This window comes from Humulus lupulus, chromosome 7 (genome assembly GCF_963169125.1).
Source record: "Humulus lupulus chromosome 7, drHumLupu1.1, whole genome shotgun sequence".
Classification (NCBI taxonomy): Eukaryota; Viridiplantae; Streptophyta; class Magnoliopsida; order Rosales; family Cannabaceae; genus Humulus; species Humulus lupulus.
In genome coordinates, this window is record NC_084799.1 from 171,151,535 (window position 1) to 171,169,040 (window position 17,506).

General features: G+C 38.7%; 1 protein-coding gene across 2 annotated transcripts in view; it reads right to left on the minus strand.

Annotated features, from left to right (window-relative positions):
* Positions 1–16,561, minus strand: part of LOC133788811 (uncharacterized) — a 40,523-nt gene extending 23,962 nt beyond the window's left edge. Inside the window, exons 1-9 of one of the 2 annotated variants that reach the window (XM_062226413.1) lie at positions 16,210–16,561; positions 14,675–15,400; positions 14,025–14,219; positions 13,592–13,903; positions 2,469–2,596; positions 1,189–2,313; positions 599–740; positions 341–500; positions 53–216 (exon numbers count right to left, since the gene is read on the minus strand). In XM_062226413.1, the coding sequence (XP_062082397.1) occupies positions 53–216; positions 341–500; positions 599–740; positions 1,189–2,313; positions 2,469–2,596; positions 13,592–13,903; positions 14,025–14,219; positions 14,675–15,400; positions 16,210–16,398 (3,141 nt within the window). In that variant the 5' untranslated portion in view covers positions 16,399–16,561. Of the gene's footprint in view, positions 1–52; positions 217–340; positions 501–598; positions 741–1,188; positions 2,320–2,468; positions 2,597–13,591; positions 13,904–14,024; positions 14,220–14,674; positions 15,401–16,209 lie in introns of both variants that reach the window. The other variant, XM_062226412.1, reaches the window with a different exon arrangement.
* Positions 16,562–17,506: the final 945 nt, after the last annotated feature.

The window sequence follows — 17,506 nt, forward strand, 5'->3', positions numbered from 1 at the left end:
GCTACGAAACTAAAAGAGAAATTGCAAATTGCAAACCAGTATAAGAGCATACCTTTAATGAGCGCCATATATCAGTCAATGAAAAAATGCCAATCTTCACTTTTATCAAAAAACTAAATATTTCCGAATATATTTTCAATGCCTCAGGAGTCAAAACAATACTAACTGGCCAGTCCACACGATAACCCAAACCTAGAAAATCAAAAGAATGGAGCCCTGTGATAACAGAGCATTTGTTAGAACAATATTTTAAAAAAAATGATAGAAACACTAAGGAGCATTCAACTATGGAAAATAAAAAGAGATGCAAGAACATGATGACACAACAGTGATATCGTACCGATAGCAGATGCTGAAAGAGGCATTGTGTCATGTCCTTTAATGTACACATATAATCTGTCTTTATTATGATCAAATTGGCAAGAAGACCTCTGAATTGACAACTCAAGAAGTCCTTGAATTTCTGCAAGTCTTTGCTCTGCCTCTGTAATGCACCACTTCTGTTATTTGAAGAACAAGAAAAACATCATCAGATGAGTGTCCGTTAAATGACAACAGATTATTTAAATTTATTGACATGATTACGAAAGAACAGTACATGATGCCAAAGTGACATGATAAACAAAGCTGCCCAGTCTGCTAACTCCATGAAGTGGTAACGTCGAAGTGCTAATAAATGTTCTTTAAAATCAAATCCTTCTTCAAGCAACTTAATAGTTAACTTGCTAACATACTTGTATCTAAGCTTTTCTTAAGGATCGACCTTTAACAGAAACATCATGTAGAAGACAAATATCTGAGCTAATAGTAATTTATCAAATATAAAAGAAAACAAGAAAATTGAAAACCATATTTTTGCATTGTTATTCACAATTTCACATAACAAAGTCCCGTGGATGTATTGCAAAAAAGCATTATAAAATAAAAAGCCCTTTAATGGCTTTTCCTCCTAGTTGTTCTATACTCTGTAAAGGCAACAAAGACACCACAAAACGTCACATGAAAGCAACAAAGATGTCTTATGTCATATATATAAAATTTATAGTCGGCCTAAAATCACATTTCATATGAATTAAAGGTTTAGTTAGCCTTAACCAAAGAAGGATAAAGAGAACCACAAGGGTAAGAAGTCTGCCAAAACATAATAGTATACTCTCACTAGTAAATTTAGCACAAAGATAAGGATACTGAAGCATAATTTCCTGCAGAAGGCATTTGTCAATGATAAAGTCAAGCGGTATGTCAAATTTGGCTAACGAACTCTCTATGTGGTCTCTAACACCATTATTAACAGTGTTACAGGATCTACCAAGTAACCTTTCCCAACTACTTCCTCCGGAGTCAAGTGTTGATGCAGTATCTTCTTGATTGCAGTCCTTCACTTCCAAAAGTGAATTACCATTGCTGATTTTGCGTTTAACCAACAACATATCTTGATCGCAATGCTCATCATGAAGATCACTCTTATTACTAGTGGCTGAAGCACCAGGGTCTGAAAGTCTTGCAGAAAAGCTTTCTAAGCATCGGTTACAAGAATCTTCCACTGAAGAAAAGTCGAAAAAAGGTAAAGCTTTGCCATAGCGTGTGCCATCTCCCTCTCCAGGATCAGTTTGCAATTTTAGAAAAGTGGATTTCGTTAACATTGGGTTTGTGCTAAGTAAACTGTTGTGTGAGTTAACCTTCCAGTCTTTCAAGGTAACTAAAGTTGAATTGTTTATGTTGTTCTCTTGTCCATCCTTGCCAAACAACTCCTCAGAAAAAGCATCGTTCATGATAATCATTTTTCTACAATAAGAGATACCTTTCTCAGTGGTTCCTATCATACTCATCCTTGGATCACAGTCCTGCAGATTTGACCTTGAATTACCTCCAGAATTTCCTTCAACGTTGACAGAACTTTTCAAAAGACCTAACCAATTATTATCAGGTAATTGATCTAAATACTCATTGATAGATTTGCATGCCCAATTTGGTTCTTGTGATTCAATGGCCCCAGAAATTTGATCTGAAAGCTTCCAGTGATGGTATAGTACATCTCTTTCAAAAAGTCCATCTGCATCACTTTCAATATGATGTGATTCCTCACATTCACAAGACTTTTCCACAAAATTATTAAAGGGATGAGTTACAGAGAAGCTTAACCCAGAGAAGTATTTCTCTTCAAGCCCAACCCTTTGATCGGAAAGTTCATTCAGCTGATCAGACACAATTTTCTCTTCATCATTTGAAGCTGAACATTCAGATGATTCATATGTATTAGCTACATAAGACAAATCATCTATTGTACCTGAGTCATCAGAATCCACATCATCCCTATCCCTGAGAGTTAGAGAACTCATTACTACATAATGACAACTTTTTTTAAAAACAGAAAATAGGTAGGGAAAAAAAAGACACAAGTTTCTGCAATTATAATCAAATGCAGGAATGAAAATACATATATAGAGGAAGAAGGAGAGAGAGATTACACATTTAACACCCTTTTATATTCTGCTGAAGGAACCATTAAACTTTTACCCATCGTGAAGGAAACTGGGGCATTTGACCTCATCCTGCCATCACCAAAGCCCTTGGGGACTGTGCCATGCGAAACTACCTAAAAATTGAGAATATTTGTGTGAGGATAAGAAAGGCATCAAATAATCAATATGTAGCACTGCAGCCAACCAGAGTGAAAGAAGTTCAAGAACAGAAGCTTCCCCTTAATCCCTACCAACCTCATCAGAATAAGGAACATAAGTTAGATGGCCAAAAGCATGGTTATGACCTAGGACACATTCATGGTCAAGTACGGTGACACATCATTCTTAAAAAATGAATTAGTTGGCCTACCATTTTCAGATAAAATCAATATGTCTCAAGTATAGGAGCACATCAGAAAGGAAAGACTTTCAATAACCATGTGTTACAAAAGGGGTGAAGAATAAGTAAAGTAGTTACATATTACATATAAAAAATCAGCAAATGAATCATACGTTAACCAAGTCAAAGCTTTATTCAAATCATCACATCTACAAATAAGATGTGAAGACAAGAAAAAAGTCTACAAAGCAAAAGAAAATCTTTAGGTTTTCTTTGTTTTTGTTTTTTTTTTTTTTTTGTTCTAAGAGAAAAACAAAACTTTGTATTATAATAAAAGTCTAATACAGAGATAAGGAATCATGACTGAACCATAGTAGTACAGAACATGAAAATGATAGGCCTCCAGTGACGTTTGTATATGCTAGGAGGAATAGGAAGGGTAAGGATGGGGTGTCAGCACACGATAATTAGGCAGGGGGTATATTGGTTGTTACGTGAGTTAGTTGATTATGTGGGAGGGTACACGGTAATTGAGTAGGCAGAGAAGATAAGCTCGGGAGTGGGTCAATGAGGGGGTGTGAAGAGTTTCGTGAAGTGTAACCCATTTGGGGGAGAGGCTAGGCTCTCAAAATCCTAGTGTTCAATACAAACCTTGATTTTATTCCATTTTTTCTCTACTGTGCTATTCTTTGTTGTGTACTGGTTTCTGTTTGGCAAGTTTGGTCTATCAAATTGGTATTAGAGCTTTGTCCACAATGGGACCGAAGCCACAATTTCAGATGGAGATGTGGGATGAGAAATTAGAGGCAGTTCAGTCGGAGCTGTAGAAAGGGATATCGGACATCCGATCAAAATTCCAACAACTGCCCAAAGAGGCCGAGTCACTGAAGTTGGAAGTTCAGAGGTTGTCGGCCATGGAGAAGAAGATGGATTACCTAGTAACTCATCCGGCAACCTTACTGCAAGCTTCGGGGAAGGCAACCACTGAGGGTACCGCGGCTAGTGCCGATCGACAACGAAGGGTGGTTGATGGTGAATTTTCACAGAATTTTGTTTCAATATCTCTGATCGTGCATTAGAATTCGTCCCAGGCCCCAGCTTCCGAGCAGCTTCGACCACCGGCTGCCGTTCAACCAGATTTGTACTATGCAGCCTCGACGTACGGTCAGGACTATCGTCCTTCGCGGATGGAGCTACCCCTGTTTTCAGGTGACAACCCAGACGGATGGATATATAGGGCAAAGAGGTATTTTTTGTTGACCAAGATGTCTGAGCCATTGATGTTAGAGACGGCCATCGTCGGCTTAGACGGAGATGCCCTTACATGGTTTCAGTGGGAGACTCAGAGAAGGCCGATTACATCGTGGGCAACATTGAAGCAATTGTTGATTCTACGATTCCGCGCAGCTCCGATTGGGTCGATTTTCGAAGAGTTCATGTCGGTTAGTCAGCTAACCACACTGAAGGATTATCGCTTGAGGTGGGAGGCTCTGGCTTCACGAGTTCCCGACGTGCCGGCGCATATCTTGGAAGCTAGCTTCGTGAAAGGATTGAAGGAAGATATCAAAGGGGCTCTACACATACTCCAACCCACAGGCCTAGCCCAAATTATGGAGACGGCCCAAAGAATTGAAGAGGGCCATCACTTATTCACCACAGGCTAGGCACCAAAACCTGTTTCTACCCGACCCATTCTCAGCCCAATTACTCCTCCCAGGGCAGTGGTGCACCCATTCTTTACCAAGACGATTCCTCCTTCTCCAGCTTCGGTCACACAGGCGACGGTGACCCCTCCTTCCAACTCTGGAAAAGCGATTAGGCCACCAGCTTTCAATCGCTTGTCGGAGGCTGAATACCAAGACAAAAAAGCTAGAGGAGTCTGCTTTAAATGCGACAAAAAATTCCACCGTGGGCATGAGTGTGAGCAGAAATTCTTACAAGTCATGCTAACCATGGACGAAGAAGAAACTCCATCTTTGGCGGACTCACCACCTTTGACACCCGATTCCGAGGAGGCAATGGGCACGAAGGAGACACTCGCAACACTCTCGTTAAACTTGTTAGTAGGTATTTCTTCAGCTCACACTATGAAGTTGGCTGGGCAGATTGGACAGCAGCCGGTTACGGTGTTGATCGACAGCGGAGCTACACATAATTTCATCTCTATGGACGTGGTTACAGCAACAGGTACCCCTATTACTCCTACAACTTGTTATGGAATTCTCTTGGGTACGGGTGGGAAAGTAAGGACAGAAGGAATTTGTGCTCAGGTGGAATTGGATTTAAGAGCCTTGCGGGTAGTCACAGATTTTTTGCCCTTGGAGCTTGGGGGAGCCGATGTAATTCTGGGCATTAAATGGTTGGAGACTTTGGGAAATATGCAAGTCAATTGGAGGACTATGGTGATGAAATTTGAGATGGCAAGGGTATGGGTGACTTTACAGGGTGACCCAAGCCTTTGTAAATCTCCAATATCCCTTAAGGCAATGATACACACAGTGGAACATGATGGTGTGGGGTTTTGGGTGCACTTGGCCAACCTCCAAGCCGAGGAAGCAGAGGCTTCAGGCGCTATTCCGGCAGTAGTCGCTGATCTGCTGCAAAAGTTTGATTCAGTGTTTTCTATGCCATCAGGGTTACCACCAAGCCGAATCCGAGAGCACACCATTAACCTACGATAAGGAGCGAGCCCAATCTCAGTGCGTCATTTTCGATATGCCCAAGTTCAAAAGGACGAGATAGAGAAATTAGTGGTGGAAATGTTGCAAGCAGGGATCATTTGGCCTAGCTCTAGCCCTTTTTCAAGCTCGGTGTTATTGGTTAGGAAGAAGAATGGAAGTTGGAGATTTTGCGTGGATTATAGGGCACTCAATAGGGAGACTGTGGCGGATAAGTTCCCTATTCCGGTGATTGATGAGTTATTGGATGAGCTACATGGTGCTCAAGTGTTTTCCAAGCTGGACTTGAAGCCAGGATATCACCAAATTAGGGTGGCTGCAAGGGATGTCGACGAAACGGCCTTCTGAACACATGAGGGCCATTATGAATTTCCTGTCATGCCCTTTGGCCTCACCAACGCACCAACCACGTTCCAAGATTTGATGAATGAAGTATTTAGAGAATTCTTGAGGAAATTTGCATTAGTATTCTTTGATGATATTCTAGTCTATAGCCACTCGTTGGAGTAACATGTGAATCATTTGAGGCTTGTGTTAGAGAAATTTCAACAACACCAGATATATGCTAATAAAAAAAATGTTTGTTTGCACAAACACGGATTGAGTATCTCGGCCATGTGATTTTAGCCCAAGGAGTGGCAACGGACCCAAGTTAGAGGCAATGGTTAAGTGGCCTACACCAAAGTCGATCAAGGAGCTGAGAGGGTTTTTGGGGTTGATGGGTTATTACAGAAAGTTTGTTAGGGGATATGGGAATATAGCTAGGCCACTCACCGACCAACTCAAGAAAGATGCATTTGGTTGGACTCCGGAGGCGCGGGAAGCATTTGACAGGCTAAAGAAGGCGATGTGTACAGTAACGGTGTTAGCCCTCCCTGATTTTTCATCCCAATTTGTTCAAGAGGCAGACGCATCAGGATCAGGTTTGGGGGCTATTCTAATGCAAGGGCAGCGACTGATTGCCTACTTTAGCCATGTACTATCACCTCGTGCAAGGTTGAAATCGATTTACAAGCGGGAGTTGATGGCTATAGTTTTGGCAATTCAGAAATGGCGACCCTATTTGTTGGGGAGGAAGTTCTTGGTAAGAACGGATCAATGAAGCTTAAAATATTTGTTGGAGCAGCGGTTAATGGCACGGAGCATCAGAAATGGTTAACAAAAATATTGGGATACGATTTCGAGATGCAATATAGGCCGGGACTAGAAAACAAGGCAGCGGACGCATTATCTCGTGTGCATGGGGAAATTTCCTTGGCTGTTATCTCAGTTCCGAATGTGCTATCGATTCCAGACTTACAATCACATATTGCTTCAAATCCAACTTTGTCTAGGGTGGTTAAAGAATTGGAAAAAGGGCATGATTGTGGGGGTTACTCAATGGTGCAAAGTGCCTAAAATTCAGGGGTCGTTTAGTGTTGCCAGCCACCTCACCCTTTATCCCAATATTGTTGCAAGAGTACCATGGCAGTAACTTAGGAGGACATCCAGGCGTCTTTAGAACTTTTCAGAGGGTGGCAACCGATCTATATTGGCCGAGAATGAGGAAAGATGTGCAGAAATTCGTCGCTGAATGTAGTGTATGTGAAATCAGTGAGAGAAAAAGAAGATATCTTTTTTATTCACTTAACTTAATAATACAAACTGAAGAGCTCCTTTAAATAACTATACAATAAGCCTTTAACGTTAATATTCCTTAAACCAAGGGTTGTTACAACTGAGCCACTTTTCCAGGCAGACCTATTCTAACAACTAATAACAAGAATAATAATAATAAAATTAATATACACGTATCATTTTTAACACTCTCCCTCAAGTTGGTGTGTAGATATTTATCATGCCCAACTTGCTTAAAAAATTGTCAAACTTTTGTTGAGTCAGCCCTTTGGTGAGTACATCAGTTGTTTGTTGTTTAGTAGGCACAAACACAATACAGATTATTCCATTCTCCATCTTCTCGTTGATGAAATGTCTATCAATCTCTATGTGCTTCGTTCGATCATGATGAATAGGGTTATGAGCCATGCTTATAGCAGCTTTGTTGTCACTGTACAACTTCATTGGTAGTTGGGTCTCCATTCCTAGCTCTGTTAGTACTCTTTTTATCCATAGTAGCTCGCATGTGCCTTGTGCCAACGCCCTTAATTCAACTTCTGCACTACTTCTAGCCACAACACTCTGTTTTTTACTTCTCCAAGTTACCCAGTTACCCCAGACCATCGAACAATAACCTGTTGTGGACCTCCTGTCTTTAGTGCAACCAGCCCAATCAGCGTCAGTGAAAATCTCAACTGTTCTATTCTCCCCTTTACCAAAAAATAATCCTTTTCCAGGAGTCATCTTCAAGTATCGAAGGCATCTGTTCACTGCCAGCAGATGTTCCTCATTAGGAGAATGCATAAACTGACTTACACGACTGACTGCAAAGGCTATATCTGGCCCAGTGTGTGAGAGATAGATCAGTCTTCCTACTAACCTTTGGTATTGTTCTTTGTCTACTGGAGCATATTCTTTATTTTGGTTGAACTTGTGATTCACTTCCACAGGTGTAGCAGCAGGCTTACTACCAAGCATTCTGGTTTCCTTTAGCAAATCTAGAGTGTATTTCCTTTGTGAGACGGAAATACCTTTACTTGTTCTAGCCACTTCCATACCCAAGAAATATCGTAGCTTGCCCAGATCTTTAACTTCAAATTCTCTTGCTAATTCTTTCTTGATCGCTTATAACTCGTGGCTGTCATTTCTAGTCAAGATGATGTCATCCACATAGAGGATTAGAACAGCCAACTGTCCATGTTTAGACCTTTTGAAGAACAAGGTGTGATCTGTCTGCCCCTGCTTATAACCACATTTCTGGACTACCTTCCCAAGCCTATCGAACCAAGCTCTAGGTGATTGCTTCAACCCATAGAGTGACTTCTTTAGTTTACATACTTTTCCAGCATTTAGTTCAGTACTAAATCCTAGTGGTATAGTCATGTAAACTTCCTCTTCAAGATTCCCATATAAGAAGGCATTTTTAATATCTGGTTGATAGAGTGGCCAATCAAGATTAGTTGCAAGAGACGAGAACTCTTACTGTGTTGAGCTTTGCAACGGGAGCAAATGTCTCCATATAATCAACACCATATGTTTGAGTAAAGCCATGTGCCACTAGTCGCGCCTTAAAGCGGTCAATACTCTCATCAGCCTGATATTTTACAAAGAACACCCATTTAGAACTTACTGTTTTGATATCCTTCGGTCATGTCACAAGCTCCCATATACCATTCTTCGTCAATGCATCCATCTCTGCATATACTGCCTCTTTCCATTCTTTGGACCTCAGTGCTTCATAAATGGTACTAGGAATGGTAATCTTATCCAAACCTATTGCAAAAGCTTTGTAGTGCTTCGTCAGCTTTCCATATGACATGAATTATGAATTTATGTATGGGATGTTGTGTACAGCTTCGAACTCCTTTTCGTTTGGCTATAGGCAGGTCCTCCATGTCTTCGTTTGTGATAGGCATAAAGCCACTATTTTCATAAATAAGAGAAGGTGTAGTAACAGAAGTACCTGATTCTTTATGTGGAATTTCTCTTGACAAATGCTCAGGCTCTCTTGGTTTAGATGATTGGTTAGCTTGCTGTGAGTGGCTGTACTGTGGAAGATTTATGCTTGTGAGTGTAGACATGTAATTCTTTGGATTTGTCTTGAGGAGCTTTTATTTCAGCATGCGAGTTATGAATATCAAAAGGCAGATTTGGAGTAGGATAAGTAGGAATAGGCAGAGGTGTTTCCCAAAAATGAGCCTCATCAAAATTGTCCTCTTGAAGAGAAGTATTTTGATAGTAAGGTTGTGTTTCAAAAAATGTGACATCGTGAGAAACATAAAAATGCCTGGTGGTAGGATTGTAGCACTTATATCCTTTTTTAGTTGAGGAATAGCCCAAGAAAATGCAGCGAACAGCCCTGGGCTCTAATTTCCCACATTAAGAACGTGGTATATGAACAAAGGAAACGCAACCAAATATTTTGGCTGGTAATTCAGACCCTATTAGTCTAGTTTGAGGATAGGAACTGCATAAAACAGTGAGTGGAGTTTTAAAATTTAACACTTTTGATGGCATCCTATTAATTAAATAAGATGTTGTTAAATGGCTTCTCTCCAAAAAAATTTAGGAACATTTGTTTGGAACATAATGGACCTAGCAACCTCTAAAAGATGACGATTCTTACGCTCAGTCATCCCATTTTGTTGGGGGGGATCAATGCAAGAACTTTGATGAATAATGCCATTTTTTGTAAGATAATCATTCAATATTTCATTAAAATACTCTATTCCATTATCAGTGCGTATAATTTGAATATCAGTGTGGAATTGAGTTTTAATCATATTGAATGAAAAATTTTGAAAGTAGATTCAGCATCAGATTTTTCTTTAAATAAATAAACCCAGCAAACCCTAGAATGATCATCCATGAAAGTAATGAACCATTTTGTTTTGGTTAGATTATTAATTTTAGATGGTCTCCACAAGTCACTATGAATTAAGGCAAATGGAGTAGAGGTTGTATAGGGTCGAGATTTAAAGGGTAAACGAGTGTGTTTTGCAAGTTGACATGAATCACAATGAAAAGAGTTCAAATCTTTATTTTTAAATAGTAATGGAAATAAGTGCTTAAGGAAAGGAAAACTAGGATGGCCAAGCCTACAGTGCCACATCATTATTTTTTTAACAGAAGAGTCCCTAGAACTAGAAGAGGAATCATAAGAACTGATTTGAGCTTTTCCAAACATGCGCATCTCATCTTCAAAAAAGTACAGCCCCTCACATTCCTTCGCACTCCCAATCATCTTCCCCGAGAGATCCTAAAATTCACAACAAATAGGAGAGAATTTAGCCACACATCCTTGATCATTAGTTAATTTACTAATGGAAATGAGATTGCAAGACAGAATGGGAACATGGAGATCTGATTTACGAGTAAGAGACTGAGATAATTTTATAGAACCTGTCCCAGCTACAGAGGACAAGGTTCCATCTGCTATCCTTACTTTATAGTTACCTGAACAAGGAGTGTCTGAATCAAAAATACTGGAGGTACCAGTCATATGGTCTGAGGTGCCTGAGTCGACTATCCAAGAGTTGGGATTGAATTTTTGACACTCAAAACAGTAGGGGAAATACCTGATTGAACCACAGCGCAAGTTGACGGAATAGGTTGTTGAGCACCTGTTTCAGATTTTTTAGATGAGTTAAGAAGTCTTTGAAGTTGCTCAAACTGTTCTGGGGTGAAAGTCATGTTGGTTGGCTCAATTCCAGCAGCAAAGCCACGATTTTCAGTGGGACGGGATAGCTTCCAATTGTCTGGTTTGCCATGCACTTTCCAGCAGGTTTCACGAGTATGGCCTTTCTTCTTGCAATGGTCACACCATGGTCGATCCCCACGCCGAGCACCTTTAGGATCAGCTTGATTTTCTCCATGTTGCGCAGCAAAAACGAATACCTCAGCTTCTGGTTCTTTGACAGCCCCTAGCATCACTCATCGTCGACTTTCTTCTCTACGAACTTCAGCAAATGATTCTCGTAATGAAGGTAAAGGATCCTTACCAAGAATTCGACCTCGGACCTCATCCAAACTATTGTGTAAACCTTGTAAAAAATCAAAAACATGTTCCTTTTCCAGCATCTTTTTAAATTTGATGGCATCTTCAGTGCAATGCCACTCATGATAATAGAATAAATCCAATTCCTGCCATAAATTACACAGAATATTATAATATTCTATAACAGTAAGATTGCCTTGTTTTTGATCACGGAGATGAGACTTTATCTCAAAAATCTGGGCTGAATTTCCAAGGTCTGAGTAGGTCTCTTTCACTGCTGTCCATAACTCGGCAGCAGAAGGTAAGAAGAGATAAGTCCGGCCAATGTCATTTTCCATTGAGTTGATCAGCCAGGCCATAACTATTGAATTTTCTGACTCCCATTGCTGATAGGTTGGATCTGATTAAGCAAGAGTTGTAGTCTTTCCAGTGAGATAGCCCAGCTTTCCTTTGCCACGAAGGTAGTGTCACAGATTGTGACCATTGAAGGAAATTTCTGCCATTGAGTTTATGGGAGGTGATTTGAAGAGAAGAAAGATCAGCACTTAATGGTGCTGGAGCTGCTGGTTGAGTGAAGGTGGCTTGTGATGAAACCTCTGAACCTCCTTCAGTTGTTTCAAAAGAAGTTTTTGCCATGATTGGTTTTTTTTTTTCTTCAGATTATTGATTGGCCCAGATTACGCTCTGATACCATGAAATCAGTGAGAGAAAAAGATATCTTTTTTATTCACTTAACTTAATAATACAAACTGAAGAGCTCCTTTAAATAACTATATAATAAGCCTTTAACGTTAATATTCCTTAAACCTAGGGTTGTTACAACTGAGCCACTTTTCCAGGCAGACCTATTCTAACAACTAATAACAAGAATAATAATAATAAAATTAATATACACATATCATTTTTTACCGTATGCCAACAAAACAAATATATAGCTCAAACTCCAGCGGGTTATTACAGCCCCTACCGATATCAGAACAGATTTGGGAGGATATCTCAATGGATTTCATTGAGGGGCTGCCGCTATCACATGGATTTGATTCTATACTGGTTGTGGTTGACAGGCCGAGTAAATATGGACATTTTGTACCCTTGAGACACCCATTTACAGCGGTGACAGTGGTTGCTAACTTCGTCCGCAAAGTTGTCAAATTACATGGAGTACCTCGTTCAATAGTATCCGATAAGGACAATTTTTCTCAACCAATTTTGGAAAGAACTTTTTCGTTTGCAAGGCACGTCATTGAAGCAAAGCACAGCATATCACCCGCAGTCGGATGGCCAAACGAAAGTAGTGAACTGCTGTTTGGAAACATACTTGCGATGTTTTGTAAGTTTGAAGCCTAACCAGTGGGCGAAGTGGCTGCCATGGGCCGAATATTGGTATAATACCACATATCACTCGTTAGCAGGAATGACTCCATTCAGAGCTGTCTACCATCAAGATCCACCACCCACTACTGCATTTTGAACATAATAACACCATCGTCTCAGCTGTAGAGCAGAATTTGAAGGAAAGGGACGAAATTTTGGGTCTGCTGAAGCAAAACTTACAGCGAGCTCAGCAGAGAATGAAGAATCAAGCGGATAGAAAGAGGACGGATGTTCAGTACAACATGGGAGACCTGGTTTATATTAAACTTAGGCCTTATCGTCAGAGGACAGTAGCAAAAAGGCTTAATGAGAAGCTAGCACCCAGGTTTTTCGGTCCTTTTCCTATTACAGCTAGAGTGGGAATGGCTGCGTATAAACTTCAGCTGCCATCAGGGACAACAATCCATCTCGTCTTTCAAGATTCTATGCTGAGACTGGCGCTGGGACCACAGCAGCAAGCATCAAAACAGCCATCTGGGCTGACAGCGGAGTTCGAATGGCTATTGGAACCACAGGAAGTGTTGGGTATTAGGCCAGGTACACACAAGACAGCTCCACAGGCACTCATCAAATGGGCAAACCTACCAAAGTTCGAGGCAACTTGGGAAGATTTCAGTGTTATACAAGAGCAATTTCTAGACTTTCACCTTGAGGACAAGGTGAGACTCTTGGCGGGCGGTATTGATAGGCCTCCAGTGACGTTTGTATATGCTAGGAGGAATAGGAAGGGTAAGGATGGGGTGTCAACACAGGATAATTAGGCAGGGGGTATATTGGTTGTTACGTGAGTTAGTTGATTATGTGGGAGGGTACACGGTAATTGAATAGGGCAGAGAATATAAGTTCGGAAGTGGGTCAGTGAGGGGGTGTGAAGAGTTTGGTGAAGTGTAACCCATTTGGGGGAGAGGCTAGGCTCTCAAAATCCTAGTGTTCAATACAAACCTTGATTTTATTCTATTTTTTCTCTACTGTGCTATTCTTTGTTGTGTACTGGTTTCTGTTTGGCAGGTTTGGTCTATCAAAAAACCAGCTAATAAAACGAAATTCACAAGAGAAGGCAAAAGTAAGACTTTGGTTGCATATGAAAAAGTAATTCAAAATATATCATAACATAAAAATTAGTAAACAAGAGTTTACATTTAACCTGTTGATATTTGAACTCTAATTTTGTCAGAAGACACTCAAGTTTTTCAAGCATCCCTTTGTAGTAGCTGCCTCTGGCAAGTACTGTTGTTTCTATATTCTCTTTTTTGAAAGTTATCGGACACGCATTCGATGGATGGATACTGGAAAAGGCATTCCAACAAGGAAGAAGATCCTCATAGGAATGGTTATTAGAGGCAACGTATGTACACAATTCTAGTAATTTCATTATTACTTGAAGCTGCTGGCCAGCTCTGACAAGTGGAATCAAGTGGTCCTTGAGAAAACAAGGAATAGTAACTCCATCTCGTTCCTGAGGTGAAAATTTTAATGTAAATCAACATATAGACAACATGCTAAAAACAACACAAGTATTAAATTATAAAATATAAAGTATCAGTTCATAAGGTTAAAACTAAAATAAGGAGTATTACCCTAATACTTGCCAGTGGGAAGTCAGTATTATACTGCCATTGGGATGGTTTGTTGTCAATATATTCTACCACAAACTCCTCATAAGGATCACTTATCTCAGCTTTGTATATCCATGATCTGATAAACCCGCAATATGGTTCAAATGAACGAAGAAAGAGAAATTTGAGTACAGCATGATGAGGAGGATCGGCAACCTAAACAAAAATACTTCTTAGAAATTACATTAGCAAACAATACTAATAGGAACAGGCTGATCAAAAGTGAAAACCAGCAAAGCAGAAACTATAATCTTGAAAGAAAACCTATAGTACACTAGACGATTTAAGAACATTCCTAACAAAAGAAAACTTTATTAGTGCCTTATTTTTTGCCTTAACTTTTCTCATTATTATTTCTTTCTTTCGACTGAAGACTAGTGTGCATAATGTTTCTTTAATTTTCCGTATCTGTCAGCAAATTAAAATCAAAGTTAAAAATATTTTATAAAACCTGAAAAGGTTATGAATCATTAAGTAATAGCGAGGAGTATAATATAAATGTATAATTAGTTTCATAAGAGGGAAAAAAACAAAATAAAGATAAGCATGGACTTTCCAAGCAAATATTAAGAAGTTAGTACATATACGAAAAAGAAAAAAAGCATACTGACCTGTAACTGTGCATACAAATATGTAAGAAGATCCCCTCCTCTGAAAAAACGACAAAATTCAAGCATTGCTTTAGCAATTAAATCTTCAAAACAAAAGTTTGAGAAGCCAAAAGCTATGGGAGATAGGTTGCATATATTCCCAAGAGCTTCAATCTGATTCCTCAGTTCTTTTGTGTGCAAATACAGCTCCAACAAAGTAATTTTAGAATAAACCACCGTGGTGAGACATCCTAATCCAGAAGGTGCTACCAAAGGTGTTTCACCACTTTCTGATGAATCTCTCAAACATACAGATGCATATAATGTATCTAGTGCACACATGTAACCCTCTAAAATCTTCCCCACAGCAACAGAGAATGCATGATTAACAAGACTGTAAGGAGGGTGATCATCCTGTTGTACTTTACAGCCATGAAGATCTTGAATATCTGCTAGTTCTGGATTTTCATGTTGTCTCATACCCGAAAAATTGTCGCGGATATTCGAATTCATAAAATAGTCCACAAATTTACGGAGTAGTAATACTAAGAAACCTGAGCATCCAATGGATTTCAGTATCTTTCCCTGAGCATGAGTGCTTGAAGACCGATTCCACAAACTTGGTATCTGATGGTAGGTCCTATCAGCTGGATCAGAACAAAAGGCAGTGGAAAGCTTTTCAATACTAATAAGGGCTGATTGAACACCTTGAAGTCCATTCATAGCCAACCTCACCATACTTGCCTCCTGTGTAGAAAAATGTAGTATTCAAGTGCAAAGAAAAGATAGCTTAGCTCTTGTTTAACCATACTTTGATGACAATATAATGTATCATAAAATTTTAAGAGAAAAAGTTACCAAATGCAAACAAGCAGCATGTTGGGGTTACCAAAAACAAAACAAAAAAAAAACACAGATTATAAACTAAAAAAATCGGGTTTTCTCATAATCTAAGGTACTAACCTTGATTTATCATTTGTAGAAGTACAATGTATAAAGTATGTATCTTTATGTGTATTACACATTTCCATTGACATAAATGTCAGAAAAAGGAAACACTACTTAAAAAATAAGAACTTCGTTTCAACTCTTTCTCAAATTATGTTGTTTGGGTTATTTTGCATGATCAACTAATAAAGGACAAGAGGATATTATTAGGTGAAGATACTTTTTTCCTTTGCAAATAAATAGGCACAGGTTTCCTCATGGGCTTCTCTTTTCAAGGAGTTTATTTATGTCTTATCTTTCCTTTGTATTGAACTTGTGATTTTCACTGCCACGCAAAACATTTACAAACTGAATTTTACATATCCCATAACAAAATCAACCGCTTTACAATGCCCATTACACCTAATATAGCATTCTATAATTATATATATATGTATATAGAAATTTGTATATTCAATGTACAATTCCATCACAATCGCAATTCGAGTTATTGAAAAATATTAAAGACCTAAATAAATGAGTGCTTAACAACTGCAACAGATTGAAAAAATCAGCAATGAGTCGAAGTAAAAGCCCTAGATCTAGAGAGAGGAAAGTAAGAAACCTACAGAAACGGAAGAATCAGGGCGGAGACGATGAGGCGTTGAAGAAGAGTGAGAAGTTAAGGAGTTGCAATGAGAGTCGCGAGGTCCGCTCTCGGAAGGGATGGAGTCCCAAGAAGTGGGGGGAAGCCATGGATCTTCCAGGTTGAGATTCTGAAATAGAGAAGCGGTGAAATCCGAGTCCAGCACTGCCATTGTTCGATATTAGGATTGAAAATATCAGTATAGTGGTAATGTCATGGCTATGCGAGTCCGAGGGAGAGCGAACGCAACCCAGAAGTTTGGAGCAGACTGATGATGTCACTCAGTCACCCCCACCCCGCCCAAACAAATTCCATTTTAAATTAAAAACTTTGCCACTGGTTTTATTTTTTTTCCTTTTGACAAATGGTCATTTTATTTTATTTTATTTTAGAATAAATATATCAAACTTTATTAATTAATTGAAAATATCATCCATCAAAAGATACATCGAAGTAGCAGAGATAGGGGCTATGCAACGATCCATTTAGTCAGTTTTTTATAACTTCAAAAAAAAATTATAACTTCAAAATCCAAAATTTGGTTTTTGGTTCGGATTGGTACAATCCAAAAAACTGACCGATCAACATAAATTACTTAAATAATCTACCATTCTAAACTGCAGTTTGGTCGGTTCAGACTGAATTAAGAATTTTTTAAAATTAAAAAAAATTGAAGAAAAACTAAATAAGATTGTTGGAATTTTTTTTTTTTTTTTGCATTTTAAATCTATATCCATGTATTCAAAATGTAAATTAAAAACAAATTAGAGTTTTTTTTTTTTTTTTTAAGAGAATCATATTATAGTAGCAACTAGCATCCAAAAAAATAAAAAAAGTAGCTAAACTTAAAAATCCACATTCCACAAACACAAACAATAACACATTAAAATATAATTTATTATATATTATATATAATCAATTTTAGTGAAGAAATTGTGTGTGCACAAACAGTAACATATTAAAATTTTGTACATATAATTTATTATATATTATGTGTAATCAAATTTATAAAAGAATTGTGTGTGCAGTGAGTGAGTGTGAGTCTCGCGCGTGTGTGTGTGCAGTGTGAGTGTGTTGTCATTTTCCTTAATAATTAATAATATTAATATAATTTATTATATATTATATGTAATCAATTTTATAAAAGAATGTCATATTCGGTCGGTGTCGGTTTCTTAGGTCGATTCTGGCACTGAATTATAAACCGACCAAATTAAGGGCGGTTTGCGCCGCATCGGCTTTTTCGGTTTTCAATTTCATCGGTTTTGATTTTTTCGGTG